This window comes from Alternaria conjuncta, assembly GCF_024043145.1.
Source record: "Alternaria conjuncta strain BMP 0040 chromosome Unknown scaffold_36, whole genome shotgun sequence".
Taxonomy (NCBI): Eukaryota; Fungi; Ascomycota; class Dothideomycetes; order Pleosporales; family Pleosporaceae; genus Alternaria; species Alternaria conjuncta.
Window position 1 is genome coordinate 64,426 of NW_026250125.1, and position 21,520 is coordinate 85,945.

At 53.8% G+C, this 21,520-nt stretch overlaps 9 protein-coding genes across 9 annotated transcripts; 4 read left to right on the forward strand and 5 right to left on the reverse strand.

Moving 5' to 3' along the window:
* Window positions 1-1,056: 1,056 nt before the first annotated feature.
* J4E85_011503 (uncharacterized protein) lies at window positions 1,057-1,707 on the forward strand (the record flags this gene model as incomplete). The annotated part of the gene is made up of 1 exon (XM_051475705.1): window positions 1,057-1,707. The coding sequence occupies one exon, from the start codon at window positions 1,057-1,059 to the stop codon at window positions 1,705-1,707; it is 651 nt and encodes a 216-aa protein (XP_051320481.1).
* Window positions 1,708-2,264: 557 nt separating this feature from the next.
* Window positions 2,265-3,433, forward strand: J4E85_011504 (uncharacterized protein; the record flags this gene model as incomplete). The annotated part of the gene is given in 4 exon segments (XM_051475706.1): window positions 2,265-2,454; window positions 2,507-2,749; window positions 2,803-3,368; window positions 3,386-3,433. 4 exon segments carry the CDS (start codon window positions 2,265-2,267, stop codon window positions 3,431-3,433), a joined length of 1,047 nt encoding a protein of 348 aa, XP_051320482.1.
* An 823-nt stretch (window positions 3,434-4,256) lies between these two features.
* On the reverse strand, window positions 4,257-4,874 carry J4E85_011505 (uncharacterized protein; the record flags this gene model as incomplete). The annotated part of the gene is made up of 1 exon (XM_051475707.1): window positions 4,257-4,874. The coding sequence occupies one exon, from the start codon at window positions 4,872-4,874 to the stop codon at window positions 4,257-4,259; it is 618 nt and encodes a 205-aa protein (XP_051320483.1).
* A 3,261-nt stretch (window positions 4,875-8,135) lies between these two features.
* J4E85_011506 (uncharacterized protein) lies at window positions 8,136-9,050 on the forward strand (the record flags this gene model as incomplete). Its single annotated transcript, XM_051475708.1, has 1 exon — window positions 8,136-9,050. One exon carries the CDS (start codon window positions 8,136-8,138, stop codon window positions 9,048-9,050), a length of 915 nt encoding a protein of 304 aa, XP_051320484.1.
* A 165-nt stretch (window positions 9,051-9,215) lies between these two features.
* On the reverse strand, window positions 9,216-9,734 carry J4E85_011507 (uncharacterized protein; the record flags this gene model as incomplete). Its single annotated transcript, XM_051475709.1, has 1 exon — window positions 9,216-9,734. The coding sequence occupies one exon, from the start codon at window positions 9,732-9,734 to the stop codon at window positions 9,216-9,218; it is 519 nt and encodes a 172-aa protein (XP_051320485.1).
* Window positions 9,735-10,704: 970 nt separating this feature from the next.
* On the reverse strand, window positions 10,705-12,296 carry J4E85_011508 (uncharacterized protein; the record flags this gene model as incomplete). Its single annotated transcript, XM_051475710.1, has 2 exons — window positions 10,705-11,352; window positions 11,406-12,296. The coding sequence occupies 2 exons, from the start codon at window positions 12,294-12,296 to the stop codon at window positions 10,705-10,707; spliced, it is 1,539 nt and encodes a 512-aa protein (XP_051320486.1).
* A 948-nt stretch (window positions 12,297-13,244) lies between these two features.
* On the reverse strand, window positions 13,245-17,230 carry J4E85_011509 (uncharacterized protein; the record flags this gene model as incomplete). Its single annotated transcript, XM_051475711.1, has 6 exons — window positions 13,245-14,375; window positions 14,428-15,292; window positions 15,739-15,773; window positions 15,821-16,623; window positions 16,670-17,042; window positions 17,090-17,230. The coding sequence occupies 6 exons, from the start codon at window positions 17,228-17,230 to the stop codon at window positions 13,245-13,247; spliced, it is 3,348 nt and encodes a 1,115-aa protein (XP_051320487.1).
* Window positions 17,231-17,559: 329 nt separating this feature from the next.
* On the forward strand, window positions 17,560-19,809 carry J4E85_011510 (uncharacterized protein; the record flags this gene model as incomplete). Its single annotated transcript, XM_051475712.1, has 2 exons — window positions 17,560-17,904; window positions 17,953-19,809. 2 exons carry the CDS (start codon window positions 17,560-17,562, stop codon window positions 19,807-19,809), a joined length of 2,202 nt encoding a protein of 733 aa, XP_051320488.1.
* Window positions 19,810-20,602: 793 nt separating this feature from the next.
* On the reverse strand, window positions 20,603-21,059 carry J4E85_011511 (uncharacterized protein; the record flags this gene model as incomplete). Its single annotated transcript, XM_051475713.1, is given in 2 exon segments — window positions 20,603-20,689; window positions 20,706-21,059. The coding sequence occupies 2 exon segments, from the start codon at window positions 21,057-21,059 to the stop codon at window positions 20,603-20,605; spliced, it is 441 nt and encodes a 146-aa protein (XP_051320489.1).
* Window positions 21,060-21,520: the final 461 nt, after the last annotated feature.

Consider the following 21,520-nt stretch of genomic DNA (forward strand, 5'->3'; position numbering starts at 1 on the left):
GGCGTAGTGGAGTCTACAACCGATATTTGACAACGTCATTTTCTTCTCATTTTGAATTCTCTCGCGTCTTGATTCGGCGGTGCAAGTCACAAAGCAGGTGTTTGGTGCTGTGCCTCAGCAAGCTGGAATGAAAGCAAGGGGCCAACGGACATCCGCGGGGAAATGCCCACGCCAGTCGCTCGCTAGCGGCTTACATAACCGATGATCTTCCGCCGCCCAGCCCAAATCACCTGCATCGTACATCTCAATCGCACTCATATACCCATCTCGCTGTCGCCACTATGCCGGAACAGCGCGTCGCAAAGCGCAAGACTCACACCAAGTCGCGAAAAGGATGCTTCCAATGCAAGCAGAGACATACTAAAGTAGGTGTTCACCTTCGATCCAGCTTCCGTCTTCTCCAGCCAATCACCGTGTGCTGTGCGATTTTCTGTACCTACCCGGCGAATAGTGCTCAAGTCCTATGCGCATCCGATGCTATGGCTCTTCTGCTGTGATCTGTGTCGTCGCTTACCATGTCGTACAGTGCAATGAAGCGCGCCCGCGCTGTGGGAACTGTGTTCGCCTGGACATCCATTGCCATTTCCCAGCAATACCGGATAGCTACTCGGGCTCCCCACAACACAGTCCAGGCGTTTCTTCTCCGTTTGTGGATACACATCATGCTGAAAGTCCCGAAGCAAGTCCCGCAAGTTCCGAGCTTCCGCTCGCAGACCTCCGTTTGCTGCATCATTGGACAAAAGCGTGCGCCAAGTCTCTGCATCCAAATCCTGCAACTAGAAGTGTCGTCTGGCAGGTAAGACTCGTCCACTCCGATAGACTATGTGAAATTGTTGAACTGACCGTTTCGCTCTGCAGAACGAGTTCATTGAACTAGGCTTCGACTATCCTTTCCTTCTTCGTGGTTTTCTCGCCCTTTCGGCAGTCCATCAAGCATCCTTGCTTCCGCCCAACGAGCGGCAGAGCCTTTTGCTCCAGGCAGATTCCCACATCAGCCGAGCCTTGGACACTTACCGAAAGAATCTGGAGACGCCGAACGTTGAGCTGGCAATTCCGATGTTCATGCTGTCTTCGATAATCTTGACGTACAACTTCGGTTCGGCGCAGCTTGAACGCCCCGAGGATCCCATTCGCGCTCTCCACCACTGCTTCATGTTATTGCAAGGCATCAAGGTTGTGGTGATACCTCACTGGGACCAAATCAAAGACAGCTCGGTGTTTGCCCATATGACAGACATGGCGTCTCCTGAAGCGCTAGATGCGTTGGACACGCTCGCACGGGAGGAGAATCCTCAAGAGATTCTTCGACTGAAGGAACTCACGGAACTCCTACTAGACAGTCAGGACAAGGAGGCCTGCGCTACAGCTATCGATGCACTTAACGCGACCTGGCTCCGGTTCCGGCACATATCACCCGATCGCGACGAGTACTCCCTTCTCTTCCTTTGGCCTGCGAGGTTGGAGACCCATTTCTTCGATCTCCTCGCAGCTCACAACCCTGTGACATGCATCATCACAACCCATTTTGCAGCAATGCTGGCCCAATGTCGCCCGGTATGGTGGGTGGTAAAGTGGCCCCAATGGCTTCTTGCTGCCTGCGAACATTTGCTAGCAGCGACACCAGATCTTCTAAAATGGCTCGACTGGCCGCAACAGATCATTCATGCTCAAGCCGGGAGCGCAACGACCACTCCGACAGCCTCGTGAGGATCTGAGTTACACCGAGTTGTATCCATTTTGGTGTCGCAGCCAATATCGTCATGTCCTATCGCGGGGAGTAAACCTGACCGGGTGTCCTTGTGCTTTGGCAAACCATCTCTTGGCGCATCCTAAAGTCGTGGGTTGTTTTGGCGAAGTCTTTTCGCAATGATCACTAATCTGGGACCAAGTAAATGGCGAAGCTTGCGAAGCTCGCGAGAGGCTGTGCAATTCGCACAATCTCAACGAGGCACTGCAGTTGTTGATACGCCGTATTGGACGGGGTGCCGCACGATTTAACCCCCAAATCGTCCCACTAGTGCGGCAGAAGCCATACGGCCGATACGGGGCCCGCAAAAAAACGTCTCGGCTCGGCAAGCGCTCTTGGCAGCGTATTTCGCATCACGTATTCCGTACAGCCAGAACGCGAACGCATCCTTAGCTTGACGGCTTGGCCGAGGAGCGATACGCAACTGTTGTTAAAACGTTCGAGAAGCCCACTTCGAGAATGACCACACCTGCATTTGAGGACGCATTACCTGCGTTCGTCTTCAACTCAACTCAACATGTCCGACACCGAACCATATCGCCCAGCGCTTGACGACCCAACCGCCTACGTTCTATACCGATACATCCCAAACCGGATAGCGGCGATCATATTCGTCGTCGCATTCGGTCTTACCACCTTTCTGCACATCTACCAATTCATCAGGAGAAAGACGTGGTACTTCGCACCACTAGTGATTGGAGGTCTATGTAAGATTGCATAGCCATCCTTCTTCGCGATGGTGTTGCTGACATGATGCAGTCGAGGTTATAGGTTACATCGGACGCTACCTCTCACACGACGATGTCTGGGCACTCGGTCCCTTCATTATGCAGTCGCTGCTCATCTTACTTGCCCCGGCACTATTCGCAGCCTCCATCTACATCATACTGGGTCGGATAATCCTCTTAGTCGACGGAGAGCGCTACTCGCTAATTAGCCACAAGTGGCTTACGAAGACATTCGTAGCAGGAGATGTGTTCAGCTTTATGTTGCAAGCCGCAGGTACGTTACCACTTGAATGCAGCTTCCGGGACTATGGCTAAATATAAGTATAGGTGGTGGCATCCAAGCAATGGGCACGCTAGACGCCCTGCATACCGGTGAAAAGATCATCATCGGTGGTCTATTCGTCCAACTGCTCTTTTTTGGCTTTTTCATCGTCGTCTCCGCGGTCTTCCACTACCGTGTCTCCAGAGACCTTCCCCTAAAGAGGCGCTACAGCCCCTTCTCGTGCTTCAAGTCTCGACAGTCTCATGAGATCGTACAAACATGGACCACCGTCTCCCGAGCGAGTCTTGACGAACTACCCTGGAAGCGCCACCTATTCAACTTATACTTCGCAAGCGCGCTCATCATGGTTCGAAGCATCTTCCGTGTCGTGGAATACCTCGGAGGAAATGCAGGATATCTCCTCAGTCACGAAGTGTACCTGTACATCTTCGATGCACTGCTGATGTTCTTTGTCATGGTTTCTTTCAACTGGACCCATCCAAGTCAGGTCACGGACGCACACCAGAAGAGACTGCGAAGCGGTTCGCTTATGGAGCTTCAACATTCTCGCGATATGTCAACGGGCGCGGACGAAGAGCAAATGATGGGTCATAGTGAGGCTAAGAATGGTGTAAGGACTGGTGGCAGGAGGGATTCAAGGAGCCATGGCAGGACTGGATCGAGACGTTCAAGTAGCAGGCATGCTTCTGGGCGTTGAGACAGCAGGGGTGGATCTGTCCATTATGACAACAAGAGGAGGACTTCATCTGAATTTAGCGACTAGGGCATAGGAACTGATGACGTTCCCGCCAGAAATAGGCGACAAGCTGTGCGCCAGTACGTTTCCTAAGGAAAGGGGGGCGGAATACCGAGGTTTTCCAAAAAGGAAGCTCGAGCGAGATGCATTGGTAGCAATTGTCATGTGCAAGGCAATGACGTCATTGCAGTTTGGGAGCAAGTACTTCCGACTTCACTAGGAAGTTACATCCGATTAGATAGCATCAGTTCGTGAGAACAAGTCACCTCAGAGAGATGAAAGCAATATTGTACAATCTCATTGACATGCACAATGCAATGCACCCGATGATTGGTTCCACCCCTTCATATTGGTATTTGTTTCCTCCTCGCACTCCAGAGAAAGGGTATGCTTCCGCTATGACTGTAATTGTACCCTGACTTCATTCTGGAATGGGGCCTGTAGAAAGCCACGACTCCAGTTCCTTCTCTTGTTTTTTTTAACACATCCCAGCCCTTCTACTCAGGACGGTGGTGATGGCCGACCACCGAACTTTGTGATTACTGATAGCCGGCTGGAAAGCAAAATTTGTACCCGCGCAATTACAATACAGGATCCAGAAAAGTTCCGAGATCTGGAATGCGATTCGTGGTGATACGTTTTTTGGAGCAGCATGGTGGAGCTCCGAGGTGTGTCCGCCTTCGCGCCGATAGAAGACGAACTTCACGAGGAGCGAGAAAAAGGTTCTGTCGCTGAATGGAAAACTTTTGCGCGACTCTGTGTTCACAACTGTGGTTGTGGATGGCCCATTTGTGAAGCCAAACGGTCAGCCAACCTCTGCAAATAGATGGCTATCCGTGGGTCCCGACAGTTGGCATGACGACCGGCGTACTCCTTCAGCTCTCGCAGTTCAGTCTGTAGCATGTGTACTTCCGCCTTCAGTATGCGGTTACTGCGCTCCGAGTCCCGCGCTCTCTCAACTAGCGCTTCCTGCTCCATTTTCTGTTTGCTTCGACACTTGCTGGCGGCTTTGCGGTTCTTTTCGAGATATATAGCCCGCGCTGAGCCTGGTTCGGCGTACTCGGATCGACGCCTCTTCTTGGACGGTGTTTCTGTTGTTGTTGTTGGGGATGTCTCTTCATCCTTAGGGTACAAACTGTCGTGTCGTCCTTTGGCGTCGTCGTCGTCGTTGTCGCCTTCGTAGAATTGGGACGCATCGGCGGGATCGAATTGAGTTTGCGACGGGGAAATAGTCGGAGTAGAGATCGAGTTTGCTGACTGATTGGAAGGAGTAAATGCTGAGCCGCCCTGGGCGCCGTAAAAGGTGTTCGCAGTCGATGCTGCGTTTAAGTTAACGTTTGCGCCCAGAACAAACGCCTGCGAGTTCGTGGATTGAGACATGGGCGGCGGAAAATTGCCCATATACTGGTATCCTGCGTATTGTGGGAATAATGGACTTGTGGGCGATGTGTGCGTAAAAGATCCATAACTACCGGGCGCTGGTGTTTCTTCTGGCTGCCCTTGATTCGGACGGTACACTGGGTACCCTGGCTGCCCTGGTATCATTGGAGAGTTGTCGTCCGACATGTAAGAATGATGTTGGTTAGAAGGTATGAGAACTAAGCTCATTGTTAACGGTATTTGCCTGTGAGGATATGTGGTTTGAGGTAACTCGCTACCACGCTTTGCCAGATTTCGTGCCGATTGTGTGTGCAATGGACCCTTTTGGAAACGACACAATGAATTGGTGAATAACGGAGATATCTGAATAGACTAGAAGTGGTGAAGCTGGACGTGTTGAGAGTGTGATGATGCAGGTGGTCTGTTTGTCATGGGAAGTGAAGAATTAAACGTCGATCCATGGTAGGCGCCATTCGCAACCGTGGAAAGCAGGACCATGGCCAACTCATCTTCAAGCGAGAGAATCCTGGCCGGCGCGCTGAATCGAACGCGTGGTACGGGTACGCAATGGCACAGAGTGCTGTAGTTTGTCGAAGAGGCTATGACGGCGCGGGAAACATGCCCGGGGAGGATCCACGCGACATGATTGAGTGAGATGCTGGCCGGCGGCGTATACCGCGACCAACTATGAGGCAAGCACTTCGCATGCCGCTGCAGGAAGAGGCGCATTGCCGCAAGCTGCGCAGCAGCTGTCAACGCGCTCTGATAGCTTACCAATGCTGGTCTGTCGGATGAGGGCAGTCGCGACGAGGTGAGGCTGAGGGAACGGCACGCTGGTGGTGCGGCGGCGGGGGGAAGCCGAGCCATCGGCATGATCTCGGTGAACTTGTTCACGGGCGCTCATTCTTAACCAGCAGTAGTGGTGTCCATGGATCCCTCGATCAGGTACGGGTGGGCCTTCTGCGCTAGTGGTCTCGGAGCCCTGGAGGACCTTCGACGTTGCACGACGTGCCGTCGCTACTGTAACGCCAGCCGCTAACCTTGGAATCACGCTACCGTTGGCCTTCGTCACCCGCAACCCTCTGTCTGGTATATTGCCTCAAACTCGGCTCCAAAAATAGTGGGTAGCAGGTGCTCTGAGACTCCATTTCGTCTACATCTAAATATCGTGAACCCACTCGTCGAATCGTTCTTCCGTCCCCGGATCTGCTCAATCGCGAGCTCGCTTCTTTTGCACCTCAAGGCGCCTACCACTCACTATGAGCATTGGCGCCGACTCAGACCCAGGTAAAGATGCCGACTTGAACAGACAGCTTTTCCGCGGAATTGGATACGTGCCATATCGGCACTTTAGCTCTCGGCGATGCTCTGACTAAGCGTATTGAGTTGTACTCTTCATCGCCATGTTCGACGTCATTCTCAAGGGTGGACCGATCGACGATCTGTTCCGATATCCGATGACACTTCTCATAGGCTGTTGGGGGCTGATTGCAAGCATCATGCCAGTATAAGAGAAGATCGCGTCGCATATGCAGAATGTCAACTCGCATTCCTGCAGTCTGTCTCCGCCGCCTCCGATACCATGTCAGCCCTAAAGCCAAGAAATGGGCAAGGCTGGTGAGTAATCCACTCTTCCGGGACGGCTCGATAGCTAGGAACACCAGTGATGAGTTCCTGGTCTATCCGATATACGCAACTATGCTGTCCTTGAAGGAGCGGTTTCTCCCAAAAGTCGCTGAATTTAGTTTTTGTAGTGGCGGGCCGTCATCTCGAATCGATAAAGAAGCGATTCGAGTTCCCAACGGGTCCACGGGTACACCAAGCTAGCCCTTCCTCCGCATCGCGTCCCGCAGCACCAACAATCTGCGGAGTAAATAGCGGTTATCGAGAGCGACCATCGTGAGGCTGCAGCCGAAGATGCCGGTGGATCCAGGTATGCCGAACCTGCGAGATTACTCCAGTCGACGTCGGGTAGAGTCTTCTGAAGCATTCACCAGACGTAATAGAGAGTCTTGTAGCCCTCTCAGGGTTGACCCTGAAACCAGAAGCGGCATTGACAATGTGGCACACTCTCAGCCGAATGGAAGCCGCTCGCGGTCTGGAGGCATCGCCGAAACTACACAACTTGGGACAGTGCCAGCAGTGTATACTTCGATCTTGGTTGGTCATTTGATGAAACTGTATATATCGCCGGTATTGCTTCACGATATGCACAGGCATCATAGGCCTCTGCAAGCAACATGTCGCACCGCTTTCTCAACCTGCTCACACACCGGCTATACATGCAAATAGCTCTAACCTCTCTTTACAGTACAGTCCACGTATGTGTGTACTTCTAGTCTACATCACTGCGCGAACTTGCCGATATGCCGCTCGGCGTAAAGAGTAATCCTGTATCTAACTTCCCGCTGTCAACATACCACCTGCATGATCTACTTTACGCTTTGCATCAATGTGTCCGTTCAACCGGATAACGTATTTTGAGCTATCCATTGTTCCCGTCTTGTCCATTATTCCCGTCGCCCAGATCCATCGTTCCGATGCCCCATCCGAGAAGCGGATCCCGCTTTCGAAGTACGCCTAGATCCAGCCGTGCCAGTCTAGACCAACGGTAGGGTACTGATATTCTGTCCAGTCTTTGGTACTCTTACACTCACGCTAAAAATCCCATGCTTCGAATCGGACTTCGGTATGTCTATCTCCCCGAGTTGCAGTGAATGGCATCAGGATGGAAGCTCATAGAGACTGTGTGGTGCTGTATAGGTAGCTTACTTGAATTCTTCCATCGACGCCCAGCTACCATGACTATCTAAGACTATGTATCATATCCTGTCATAATCCTCGAGAGACTGTTGTCGCAAATCGAGTTAAACTAATGTCGGGATAAAACACCCAGGTTGTAGGCTACAAGTCGTCGGACCTCCGAACTCACAGGATGACTCTCCGATCCGATATCGGGATCGTCCAGCGAAATCTACAGCCAAGCTTCGTATCAGGGCTCAAGACAATCTGGGTTTCAACAGGCGTCATACCTCCAGACATCTAAGCGACCGTTGCGGGTAAACTTTCCCGGACACGCTCCCGGTTCGCCAGCGGCACGAGCGACCCACGAATCTCCGCACTTGCAACCCACCCAACTACCGCCAAACATGGTAGTTGAAACGACCCTGGCGCAGGCGCGTACCTAGGTACTACAAATATACCAGCTTCGACATACGTCCAGAACCTACGAATCCAAAAAGTGCAACATAAACCGCCAGAATGCGCGTCATCGTCTTTGGTGCATCGGGTGTCCAAGGGCGTCATCAAGTCCACGCCCTCGCCCGAGCAGGCCACTCCGTCGTCGCCGTGAGCCGCAACCCGAAACCCGTTCTGGTAGATGGAAAGGACGTGGAGACATTTGCCGCAGACTTTACCGACCATGATGCCATCGCAAGAGTACTCCAAGGCGCAGACAGGGTCTTTCTCAACCTCCCGAGTACATCGTTCAACCAATCCGAGCCCATCATCGCGGCGGCCAAGTACATCGGTGAGGCCGCAAAGAAGGCCAACGTTCCGTTGATTCTGTTCAACACGAGTATGCCGGTACCGAAGTTATCTCAAGACATCGTAGCCCAGGAAGATCGGAGGGAGATGAGGAGGTTATTGAGGGAGTCTGTACCGACTATCAGCATAGAGCCCGTGGTTTATCTCGACAACCTGCTCGAAGGCTGGGCTCTACCTTCCATCCGCGACGGCAATACCCTTGTCTACTGCCACAAGCCCGACCTGCGCGTGTCGTGGATCTGCCACCACGATGTCGCGCAGATCATGATGGCCGCTATGGAGCATCCTGAGCTTGCTGGCCGCGACATCCCTATCGGCGGTGCTGAAACCGTTGTTCTTTCCCAACTAACCGAGAAGCTATCGAGAGCGTGGGACAAGCAGCTGAGTTATGAGAATCAGACTGTTGCAGACTTTTGCGATAAGATTGGCAAGGCGATGCAGGGGCGGGGTCTGGACACGGACACGATCGTTAGTCAGATGTTCAAGGCGTATACGTATTACAACGAGGCGGAAGATGAGCCGTTCAATGTTGATATGAAGCCTGTGGTGTACGAACTAGGAGTCAAGTTGACGCCGATTGAGGAGTGGGCTAAGAGGAGAAGTCCGTGGGATGACAAGGGCTACTATTAGATGTGGAAGACGATAAGAACGGATGATGATAGTCTGTGCTGTTTTCAATTCACCTGAAATCCTGATACTTCCTGAAACAAGCGATACATCGACACGGTATCGACTGGCAAACCCCGAACTCCACCCAATTCGCCCGTTTCCAATCCATAACAGCCATCTTTCCCCTCACATACCCCCAGGCGGCGCAATCCCCATCATAGCACCCTCTGGACCATCCTGCGGCATCCCAAACTTGCCAATCCCCTTCCCCCTCCGTCTCTGCACCTCCAACGCAACCTCATTCGCCTGCTTAAGCATATCCTCACTACTGCTCTTCCCGGGCACGAACACCAATCCCAGATCTGGCGCCGGGTTTCCCGTCCCCACAAAATTCCCCTCAGCATCTTTGGCGTAGTGCGCGTTGTAGTAGGAGCGCTTCATTTGCCGGATTATGATGGATTGGGATATTTTGCCTTGTTTGCGCGAGAAGGGGTTGTAGTTGTGGAGGGAGAAGGCGAGGGTGCGCGTGATCATGGGGACGGGGATTGTTTCGTCGGGGTCGCCTTCTGAGAGGGTGGTTAGGGCGCGGGCGACGGTTGTGTAGGTTGGTGGGGAGGATGTAGTGGAGGGGTAGGTTGGGGGAGTGTCGGGGGAGGAGGAGGTTGGGGCGTAGTAGTCGTTTGTTTTGGGGGTTGTTTCTGTCATGGTTGTTGTTATTGTAGTTGTTGTTGTTGGTTGTAGTGAAGTAGTCGTAGTGTTGTCACAAGTATTATATATTTTCCTGGACAGTTTGCGGCTTATAGATGCAGATAAGACGTGTCTGACAGCTATAACACCACCACCAAGCAATAGCGTCCTCGCTTGGTTATATATCCGGTCATCAATAGTAGAATTGACTTATTCCCACGATCTTCCTCACTGCCTCCAACTAACCACCTCACATGGCTGAGCAAACGAATACGAGCTGTGCCACAGCCCCCCGCCAGGGCCAGCTGTGGCTAGCTTCCAGCTCCTGCCGAGCTTGACACCACACGATTAGGACTCCAACCCAGTCGCATAACCCGGATAAATGACCGAGACATGTAAGCAGAATCACCAAACAGGTAAACCATCCTGCTGCTCAGCCTATCGCAGTGCCTCGGTGGCGAGTGCGCAAAGGCGGGGTGGCCGAAAAAGGGTTAGCGTTAGGACCCTTTTTGCAGATCGGATGATGTCATTTTGGAAAACTTGCAGGAGCCATTGTGGCTTTGGTTTGCTTGTATCGTGTAGTGTTATGCTTATCCTGTGTTCAAGAAGGCTGAGACGACTTAGTTTAACGTGTAGTTGCCATTCGACCATCCCCGGAATATAAAGATAGAATTAAGATGTCGATCTTGGAATCCGGGGTTATCGCGGCGATGATCAGACAACAAGGACCGAACGAAGAGTCATTCAACAGTTTGGAATTGAGTGCGGCCGGTGAGAGTAGGTTGTAGAGCTGCGCGTCTGTGATGTTTGTCCTTTATCAGAATCGAGACTACAGGTATAGTTGACACGATGATTCATGTCCGTCATGTAGATGATTTCTTTAGTCTGATCGTAATTCATTTCATTTATTCATAGCATCGCTAGTATTCTGCGATGACATAGGCTCCCCAAACGCATAATTCAGTATGCCTTTCCATCTTCAACGTGCTCAGTGCACATACTCCTCCTCATCAACATCCTTCCCGCCCTTCTCGAGCATATGCTCAGGAAGCGGACTAGTAAACGGCTTCCTCGACTCCCGCACAATAGCCGGGATACTCGTCCCCTCCGTAAACATCATCTCCAGCTCCTCCAGACTGCGGCCCATGGTCTCAGGGTAACCGAAGTAAACAACAGGCAGAATGATAGCAGAAATGATAAGGAAGACGAGGTAGTACTGCCAGCCAATAGTCTCAATAGCAACCGGCGTAACCATATTAACAACAAAATTCCAAAGCCAGTGATTAGCCGTAGAAATACCCGCCATAGGCACCCTTAGCCTCGTCGGCGCAACTTCCGTGCAGTACAAAAAGTTCGCTCCGAGGAAACCAATCGGGATGAAGAAGTTGAAGAGGAACACAAAGAGCGCGCTGGCGATCTGAGCCGATTGGTTTGTCTTGGGGAAACTGGATGCGACGGCGAGAGCCAACATGCAGGATGCCATGCCCGCGCCGCTGAACATGAAGAGCTTGCGGCGTCCGAAGCGGTCGATGGTGAAGAAGGCGACGAAGCAAGAGAGGAACTTCCAGGTTAACGCGCCGCCGGAGAGGATGCGCGAGGTTTCCGAGTCGAGGCCGAGACCTTGTTGGAAGATGATCTGTTGAGATGTGTTAGAATTGGGGTTTATAGTCAGGGCGGGCGTGGACTTACGGTTGAGTAGGTGGAAATGAGGTTGCTACCGCACATCTGCTGCAGGAACTGGAGGAAGATGCAGAGGGAGAAGCGGTAGAAAAGCTTGTCCTTGCCCATGGTGAAGATGTCGCTCATCTTCGCTGCGCTGCGACCAGTCTCCTCAAGCGCGAGTTCGATGCCGCTGATCTCAGCTGTAATCTCGGGGTCGTGCAAATCCAAGCCCTTGAAGCTGGACAGACTGAGACGAGCCTCCTCCACGCGTCCCTTGTTGACTAGCCAGCGAGGTGATTCAGGGATGCTGAATACAGCGGCCATGGGAACAAGGGAGATGACGGTGGGAATGGCGAGCGGGATACGCCATTGCAGAGGCAGGTTATCCTGTTCGAAGAATCCAAGGTTGATCCATGCTTCGAGCAGGTAGCCGAGGGAGATAAAGCAACCGTCGAGCACAACGTGCTTACCACGGTTGGCAGACGATGAGCATTCGGATTGCCAGACTGGGACGGTAGCGCTGAGAGCTCCGACTCCCCATCCTAGGATGAAGCGACCGACGACGAATTGCGCGAGCTGGAAGCTAGTGCATTGTAGGATCTCACCAACGAGAGTCAGGAATGCGGCACCGAAGATGAGCTTTCGTCGTCCGAGTATGTCGCCTATCCATGAGCAAGACAGAGCACCGAAGAGAGCACCAATGGTGAAGGTGGCGACAACGGCACCTTGCTTGGTCGAATTGCTGCTCTTCTCAGCGCCGGTAGCATCGATGGTGTTGATCTCCGGGAAGTGGTCGTTCCAGTCACGGAGAGACAACAGACCGCCCACACCAGACTGGTTGTATCCGAACAGCACAAAAGCTGGCAGAACGACGAGCAGCAGCTGTGCCGTCTGCAGAGTCTTTCCGGTGAGTCCCATGGTGAAGATTGACGAAGGGAGGAAGATTCAGAGGGGAGAGGAGGGGACTACAGAAGGAGACGAGATGGACAGCAGCTCAGTACTTGTACTCCAGAAGCGCACCCCACAATATCCTGCAATGTGGGCACACTACTCTGGAGACAAACTCCAGTCAATGCATTATTGACGGCCTTAGTGCTCCGCCTTTTGGGGGTAAACACCCTGACCCGGAGATACAGGTATAGCCAGCCAGCGAGCTGCACCGGATGCCTCGATTTAGCACCGACCCCATACACCGCAACACTAGCAGGTAACCCTCCACAAACGGCCTCGACTTTGTTGACCGGTCTGCAGTCCGTGCTTGCGGGAATTGACTCGCAGCATGACCACGAAGCAAGGCGCGTCTGCGTCCGCGGCCATAGTTCGGCGTCGCTCGCCTCAAAGCGAGCGGCTGGGGAGGAAAAATCCTTACGCCCTTGTCGCAGCGCTATCATGACGGTTGAGGCTTCATGTGGGCCGAATTTGTACTGAGGCTCTGCGGCAGGATTTAAGCTTTTCCAAGAAGACGTTAGGTGCTTAAAAACCTTGATACGCGTGCGGCGCGATTGGTTCGCATCACGGCCTCGGTACTTGTTCTATCCCCACCATCGCCGTGCGCGCTCCGTAACGTCGGAAGATGGCAGCAGGCAGCTCGGGCGAGAGACGCAATTTGCTCAACGCGCGTGAGTAGTGCGCCGGCCCAGATTTGATGATGAAACGACAGGCGGTTAACCAGGGAATCTGCCTGATTGCTCCACACCCGTGGGGTCGGCTAGAAGACAGCAAGAAACCGCCGGTAAGTTTGAAAGTATGTACCTGCGCATGCGGCGAGATAAGACTTTGCGCGAGACGATAGTGTAGCTTGTTATTGCTTGGCCAGACCTCAGTCGATGTCTGACCTGCTGATGGCTTTGCATGAATGCTCAAACTCTAGTACTGCTTGGTGCTCTTGCTAACTCTCATAAGCTGTGAAAGCCCGTCAACGGATTCGGCTCTCTGTGTCCCCGTCTCGGTGTTCGCACTCGAGCTCATTCCTTCAGGCCCCGCCCCACTTCGTCCCTCCGACAGTTCCGAGTCAGCGTCTGGGGTTTGACCAGCCTCCGGCCTGCCATGTCGGTCTTTGACAGCGTCGGCTGTCTGTTCGGGTGTCGCTCGTCCGATCTCCGCTAGATTGGTCGGTATGATGCCATACTCGAAACGATCGATGACAGCTCGCTCCACTGCGATTCGCGGTTCCTCCACACTAGCTTTGTAATCCTTCAACAGCGCGACGGCCCTCTCGTCGCCCTTCAGAACACACCTGTGGATCAATGTCTCCCACGTCTTCCTTCTAGGCTTCAAGGGGCCCTTTTTGCCAGTTGTCGCGCCCGTTGACCGCATCTCCTCATAGTAAAGCAGAGCATCTTCCAGGTCACCTGATTCTAGGCACACCAGGATCAGACGATCATACGTAATGCGGTCAGGTTTAAGACCCAACTTGACCATCTCGTTCGCAAAGAACATTGCAAGCTCTTTGCGGGCGGACCTATGGCAGCCTTGGAACAGGATGTTAAAAGTTTCTGTGTTCGGGCCAGCATGAGATACCGTGTGTAGGGCTTTGTAAATCTCGATGCCCTCTTCCAAACGCTTGTTCGCGATGCTGGCTTTGATGCATGCGTTGACAGCAGCGGTGGGGACTTTACGGCCAGAAGTCTCAAAGTCTTGCAGATATCTGAAGGCTTGCATGGGTCTGCTGTCATCGTTGTGATTTTTGGCGGACAGATACCAGTAGAGAGGATCACAGGTCCCAGAGTTGACCTTTAAGTTGGAATCAACCATGATGAGGATGACAGACAGAGCTGCTTGGAGGTCGTTGGCGTTGAGGTATGTGGATATGAGCAATTCATAGTGTTGCGAGGTGAACGTTGTACCTCGTTCGGTCAGGACGCGAAAGACGTCGGTAGCGAGCTGGATGTCTCCGTGTCGTGAGGCGAGAGTCAGTACGTGCAGGCAGGCGCCGGTGCCAGGCTTCAGGTAGCCCGGCTGGACTTGCGCAATCCATACAAGGCTCGTCTCTGCGAGCTTCACGGTGTTAGCAACTTCCCTTAGAATGCATGGCACACGTTCCACTTACAAGCTGTTTGTGAGCCGCGGCATCTAGCAACGCTCCCCAGAGAGCGATACTGAGCTGGACTGTACCTGTTCCGCTACTCTTGCTGTGCACGCCCTCCTTGAGACTGAGCACGTAGAATGCTTCCTCGACTTCGCCAAACTCCAGCAGCATCCATATAGCCTTGTCAAACAGCCAGCTCTCTACGCGTGCTTTGTTCCTGACCATCTCCTCCAGCAACTCGAGTGCGTGTTCGAAATGTCGCTCGCGTAGCATCCCGGCTATGATGAAGTTGCGTGCACGGTCCGATGGCATGAACCATCGCGACTTCATGTATTCGAGGATGTCGGTGCGGAGCAGGTAATCCGGGTGCACTGCAAGCACCTCAAGCACGCATTCACAGCCCCGCGCATCCAGCAGGATTCTTGGCTTTCCGGTCAGAGATCCATCGGTCTCGTCCCAGAAGCCCATCTCTTCCAGCACTTTGCGGACCTTCCCCGCGGTGCCATTGACGGAGTCGACGAAGCTGTGTAATACGGCCGTGTACATCTCCCGGTTTGGGAGTTCCCCTCTGTCTTTGATCAACACCCTGCAGATGTTCATGACTTCGTCGAAGTTTCCCTTGGCGCCCTCGGCCCGCACATGTTCGTATAGGATGTAGGTCGGGAGCTGGGCGAGCGGAGGCCTATCTCGTGAGGTCTGCGAAGGGAAGGCGCGAGGCTTTTCTGCAAAAGACCGGAAGCCGTTCAGGGCAGCCCCGGGCTGCGAGAAGAAAGTGTCGTTTGCTGCCGAGGGTGCGCTGGAGCGGTTGTAGGTACGCAGTTGGCGGCCGCAGTGGGCTATGGCATCTTTTCGCGATGCATTGCGCTGTAGCAGTCTAGCTCCTCCTCTTGCAACGGATGGTGTCGTTCCAGCGTTCGACGGAAACCCCGGACACAGGCATCGCCACAGGCCGTCGTTCACGAAAGGGCGGGGTGGCATTGGCGTGGGTGATGTGCATTGCCAAAGTTTCAATGCGCGCAGCCTAACATGTTGCGTCCGTGCGCGCGCCTCGGTTCGTCATGGCTACTTGCGACTTGTGCATCACCATGAACGAAACATGCCCAGGTGGGTAAGAGCTTAGTTTGTAATTATATTCACATATGCACTTTCCAGATGCTTTTCCTATCCCGTGCCAAGCCGCAAAAAGGGTATATGCGCCCAAATACCAACACGTCTCATGCAAAGCCCATGCCCCTTCCGTACCATATTATATCGAAACAGCGTCAGGCGTAGCGTTGTTTCCCATCCCTAAATACCTATTGTCCGTCGTAATCCACACTAACACGTGCTCACCTCCTCACAACTTGTTCTGAAAGAAGTTCAAGAACCTGCAGCTGTCAGTCATTGTTCCTGTAGGAATAGGAGCATCACATACCTTTGGTGATATCACTTCCTGGTTTACCAAGTGCTTGCTCATGATCTTGACAACCTCCATTTGCTCCTCGTAGGTGAGTCCGGTGATGGCTGCTTCAATCACTCCACCGACTGTGGTGTGGTGCACGGCAATGAAGCTTGAGTAGTAGAAGAAAGCAATGGAACCCATGATGAACTGGCAGTCCATGCGGTCAGTCATTCCACCGTGACCGGGGATGGAGTCGCCAAAGTCCTTGATCTTGAAGGTGCGCTTCAGGCCAGAAGCGAAGAAGCCACCGAACGGCGCGATAAGAGACGCAAAGGTTCCGAGCATGATGACGTGGAATTGCACTGGCATAATGTTGAATGTTCGCGGAATCGGAAGACCTTCGGGGAGGAAGGGAACGGTGTAGTCGCGCGCGATGAAGACGGGGTTGGGTCGGCATTCGAGGCCGGACCAGATGTTTGCGCCCAGATCGTTAACAGGGCAGATGAAGTACTTGTAGTCGCCGAGGAAGTGGACAACGAGCATACCCCAGATAACAGTGAAGAACCAGGCGCCGAGGAAGCCCTCCCATGTCTTCTTGGGCGAGATCTGAATGAGGGGTGTCCGTCCAAACGTAATACCGCAAAGGTAAGCGAAGATGTCGTTGGTAATGACCATGGACACGGGGAGAATGAACCAGATGAATCCCTCGAAGATGTTGTTGATGACAAAGTGCGCCTGTCCAACGATGAGGAAGAGGGCCATGTGCGTCCAAGCGAACTGAGTGAACTGGAACTTGTAGTGGCCCTTCTGGAGCGAGAAGACGAAGAAGACGAAGCCTGGAGAAATTAGCATAGGTACAAAAATTGGAATTCGTAGACATACCGATGATGTACAACATGAAGGAAATGAATCTGTGGTGAGTAGCCAGGGGCAGCAGCAGACGGTCGACCATCAGGACGTGCTTGAAGTAGTAGATGACACTCTCGCCGTAGAGGAAGTACATGGCGGTGCCGAGGAAGTACCAATTCAGCGACTTGGTGAAGCGCAGGCTGCGGGCCTTGCTGGGCACATTTGCGATTGCGATGACCTCCTTAAAGGATATGACCTGGACTGCCGTGACGATGATGATTATGAAGAGATGACCCGCGCCGAGGGCCCAGAAGAAGCCGGCAATCATGACGAGGGTCCATGTGGTGCGCGTTATGAAGTTGGCCTTCTTCTTCTCGTACTCGGTCTGGGGGGGCTGTTCGGAGGCCTGGCGCTGTCAGCTGGGGAGACGTGGGCAGAGGGCTGCCAACGTACGGGAGGGGCCGTCTCTTCTTTGATAGTCGGACTGCCTGGGTCGCTGTACTCGGACATGCTCTGCGAGGGTCTCCGCGCCCTGCCGTTGCTGGCGCTGCGGACCTGGTGGTTGAACTTGACGTCCTTTCTCGGGCGCGCCATGGTGAAGGAGGAGAGGGCGGTTGCGCCTGGTATCCTTGGGGGTATAGGGGCAGCCGGGGCGAGGCCGGAGGGGAAGGCGCGATGGGTGAGGGCGGGGTGGGTGAAGGAGGTGGTGTTGGCGGCAGGCTCGACTGGGCCAAGTAGTGAAATTGGCGGACAAGTAACCACGGGCAGCTTGCGTCATGGCACCGCCGCTTAGCTTAGCGACCCTGCAGCCTGCATGTGAATTTCCCTAGCACCCAAACACGCCAACAACGCGTCCATGCGCCCCGCATCGCGACCGCTTTGGGACATGCTCACGCGCAGGCCCGCTGGCAGATGGACCGACAATGGCTGACGACGACTTCGACGACTTTTCTGACGATGACCTCGACGACCTCCCCGCCGACGCCCTGCAGCATCTCGAGGCGAGCGCCATCCGCGCGACGCAGCACCAGCCCGACACCGAGCCAGAGTCCGACTACGGCCCCGACGATGGCGACGAGGTAGTCAACCTGGACGATGCGCATAGTCCGCCGCCTCTATATGCGCTGGACGAGGAGGGCTACGACAGTCACATCGATGACAACATTAACGACATCATCGAGCATTGCCATTATGACCAGATGGAAGTGGAAGAGCAGCCACGCAGGTCTCAGGCTGACCCCAATGCGCTGCTCCACCGCATCAAGAAGGTGCGACGCGTCCACCTCAGTCTGTAGACGCCCCGCTGATCATCGCAGTTAGAGCAAGACAAGGCGCGCGAGAAGCGAGAAGCCGAGGAGCTGAAGGGGAAGCTGCAGACCAAGGCGGGCGAGGCCGATACCCTTCGAAGGCGCTACGATGCCGAAAGTCGCAAACACGAGCGCCAGCTGGCGGACCAGCAGCAGTCGCACAGCACCGAACTGGCCAAGCTGCGTGCCGAGATGGAGAAGCTGCGGCGCGAGAAGGAGTCGGTGCAGACGGACAACATGTTCAATCAGCACGAGGCGCGAGAAGCTGTCATGACCCGACGGCCTGGCAGGACCATTCCCTCACGACCAAAGTCAGGTGCGCAGGCAATCAGCCCAGCTGGCACACCTAAGAGGGGGCAGAAGACGAGAGGGCCACTGGGCGATGGTTTTGACGACGACGACGTTGTCATGGCATCACCGTCAAAGTACCGTGAGAGGCAGAAGACGGCGACGCCAAAGCAAGCCGGCAAGAGGAAGCGGCAGGCTATCGACCAGAGCCCCATACCACTGCCTGCGCTGCAGCTGAGCGAACCGCGAACTCGGCCCAGAGACACAGAGCCAGCACCAGCCGTGGGTCCTGTCATAGACGCTGCACTGCTCGAGCACTTTCGACGCGACGACCGCCGATTCACCCTACTGCACCGCCTGCTGTCACATCCATCATCAAATGGCACCGATCGCGTCCTCGAAGCACTTACGTCGCATGCATTCCCGTCCAAGCCATCCAAGAAATTATCTTCGATCGTGTATGATGCCCTGGCGAAAATAAACACATCTGATGTGCACGAGCTAGCAGTACAAATATGTCACATCTTCCTTGACCTATGGAAGCGGTGTCAGTCCGAGAAGTACTACGCTCCGACATCTCTGATACTCGATGCACTGCACTTCGTCCTCGCATGTGAGCCCATCGAAACCGCCGTCAAGATCACCGAGCGCGTAGTGCCGCTCATAATCGCTTTTGTCGATCTCGTTGCCGACCCTATCTCGAAAGCAGCCAAAGGCGGCGAGAAGGCCGTTGCCGATCTCTACTCCCCGAAGCAGCGAGAGATTGCATATCACATCGATGTTGAAGACTGTCTTGAGTTGCTGTATCTCATCGCCAGCAGCTGCGTGTCCTCAATAGATCCAACAGCAATAGCTCGTCTCTGGCAAGCGATCCCTTCAAGCTTCGCCATCATGCTCCTCGTCAAAGAGCAGCCACATGCCCAAATCACGCTCATGTTGCGCATACTTGGCACCTCTGCACTATCCACCTCAATAGGACCCATAACATTCGCAGATTCCGCCCAAGACAACCAAGCAAGTAACGAAGACGCCCTGGTCCATCGTCTCACCAACCTCTTCACCGAGCTGCCCAAGCCCGTCCCAGATCCTTCGGAGTCTTCCGATGAAGCTCCAGCTATCTCCGAAGCAGATCTCTGGGACCTTCGTCTGCTCGTCATCTCGGTCCTGACGCAGTTCTCTATCCCAGAATACGGCTCTAGTCGTCTAGCCCAGAATGGCCTCTGCATTGGTCGACTGATCAAGTACCTTGACCATTGCGTGACGAGTTTGTATCGACATCCTATTTCACCAACCCAAGAGCGAAAAGTCGACTCCATCAATGCGACTATGAAGCTGATTTATCACGTCGCCACGACGAATGCCGATTTCGACATCAAGAGCAAGTTGGTGAATACGCTAGGTGGGCACCACGCGTATCTCGTCGCGCTGACGCGGTTGGCCTTCAGTGAGGGCTTAGTGCTAGAAGCGGGGATCGAAGATGAAGTCGTCAACATGGCGCATGACATTCTAGACGAGGGGCTGAGTATGGAAGAGGGAGATGCTTTTGGCAAGGTGTTCAGCAGTGGAAGTACTGTCTAGACATGTTCAGTGTTTTCTTAAGAAGGAGATCAGCGCAAGCGGCTTGGGTGATGGCTCTGATTTCAACTTGCACATTTTTCCGCAAGATGACCCCACTTCTGAGCTCAAGGACGATACCACTTTAATTCCGTGCTCATCCACAATCACGTAGAACGAGATACGGATATCAGCATCTTGTATAATTAGTAGTCCGGCTCGCATTGCTATGCATCGCTATAGCCTAGGATGGTATTGCATTGGGCGGCGTTCATAGCACATCAATCACACACTCTCATGCAATCAACAACCATCCATCTCTAAACCCGTCCCCCAATCCACCCCAAAACCACTTCCAAAACCTCCTCCCCACACTCATCATTCAACAACTCATGCCTCCCCCCCTCAACCACCTCAAACACCTTCTCCACACTCCCTATCCCATCCACAAACCTCTCACTCCCCTTCCAATCACAATACGCATCCTCGTCCCCATGCACCACCAACGTCGCCACTGTCCACGCCCCCATCCTCGCTCTAACACTGTCTGCAACATCCACGGCCGTCGCGGCTGTTAAGAAACATATCGGTTTCTTGGAATACAGAGGATCGGCCAGGTATTTCTCGATTTCGACCGCACGGCGTGTGAGGCTGGAGATGGGTACTGCGCGGCCTGGGATGGAGACTGTGGGTAGGGTGTGGGCTAAGACGCCGACGGCTAGGCGAGCGAAGGAGGGGAAGGGGCCGGGGAGGGCGGGACTGAGTAGGATCACACCGGAGATGTTCTCTGGAGCTTCTACCACACTCCCCGCAGTAATTAACCCGCCCAGTGAATGCCCGAATAACACGACCGGTCTTCCCCCTCCTTGTTCAACAGCATAACGCCGTAGTTCGAGGTGGTCGGCTACGGCTTTTCCTACGTGGACGACGGCGCGGGGGTGGCCGGGAGAGGTGCCGTGGCCGTGGAGGTCGAGGGCGTAGATTGTGTAGTTGGCGGCGAGCAGGTGGGTGATTAGGGAGGAGTGGGATGTTAGATAGCGGAAGGAGTATTCTGCGTAGCCGTGTTGGAGGATGATTGTTGCGACAGACGGGGAGGAGAGGGAGGGGGTCCAGATGTGGAAGGTTGTGCCGGAAGGGAGGGTTTGCGTAGTGTGGTTGAGATTGAGATTTGGGTCCGGTGTTAGGTTTGGTGATGGTGTTAATCGTACAGGTGGTGGTGGTGGTGGTGGTGGTGGGGAGGCTCGTTTGCGGTAGAGGGATGGGACGTTCAGCATCTCGAGATGTGGAAGTGATATGAGCGGTTTCCAGGTAGCAGTGATATCTCTGATTCGACTGGGTGAACCCGGAAGCCTCCCGGTAGCGCTTGCTAGATCATTTAGGCCACCTGGGCATAGTGCATTGGTTATGCCAGCTTTGTTTCCTGAAGCTGAGGCTGCGAATGTTAGTATTCGCAGGGCAACCGCGTTGGATCAAGGGATGCTCACGACATGCCGACAGTGTCCGCGTAGATTGGTGAAGACTGCAATAATTGTTTAACAGACTGCATCGCTACGCATGTCGGCTCAAGAGCCTATGTATATGGATTATAAAGATTGCCGTGCTGGTCCATGAAAGCATGTATGAGGAGATGTCCACGTGGAGGGCGCGCGTCGTTGATTGGGCCTAGTGCGGGGCAGACACGCGCAGCGCGTACGCGTGAATTGGTCCCCAACCCTTCGTTTCTCACTCATTCCTT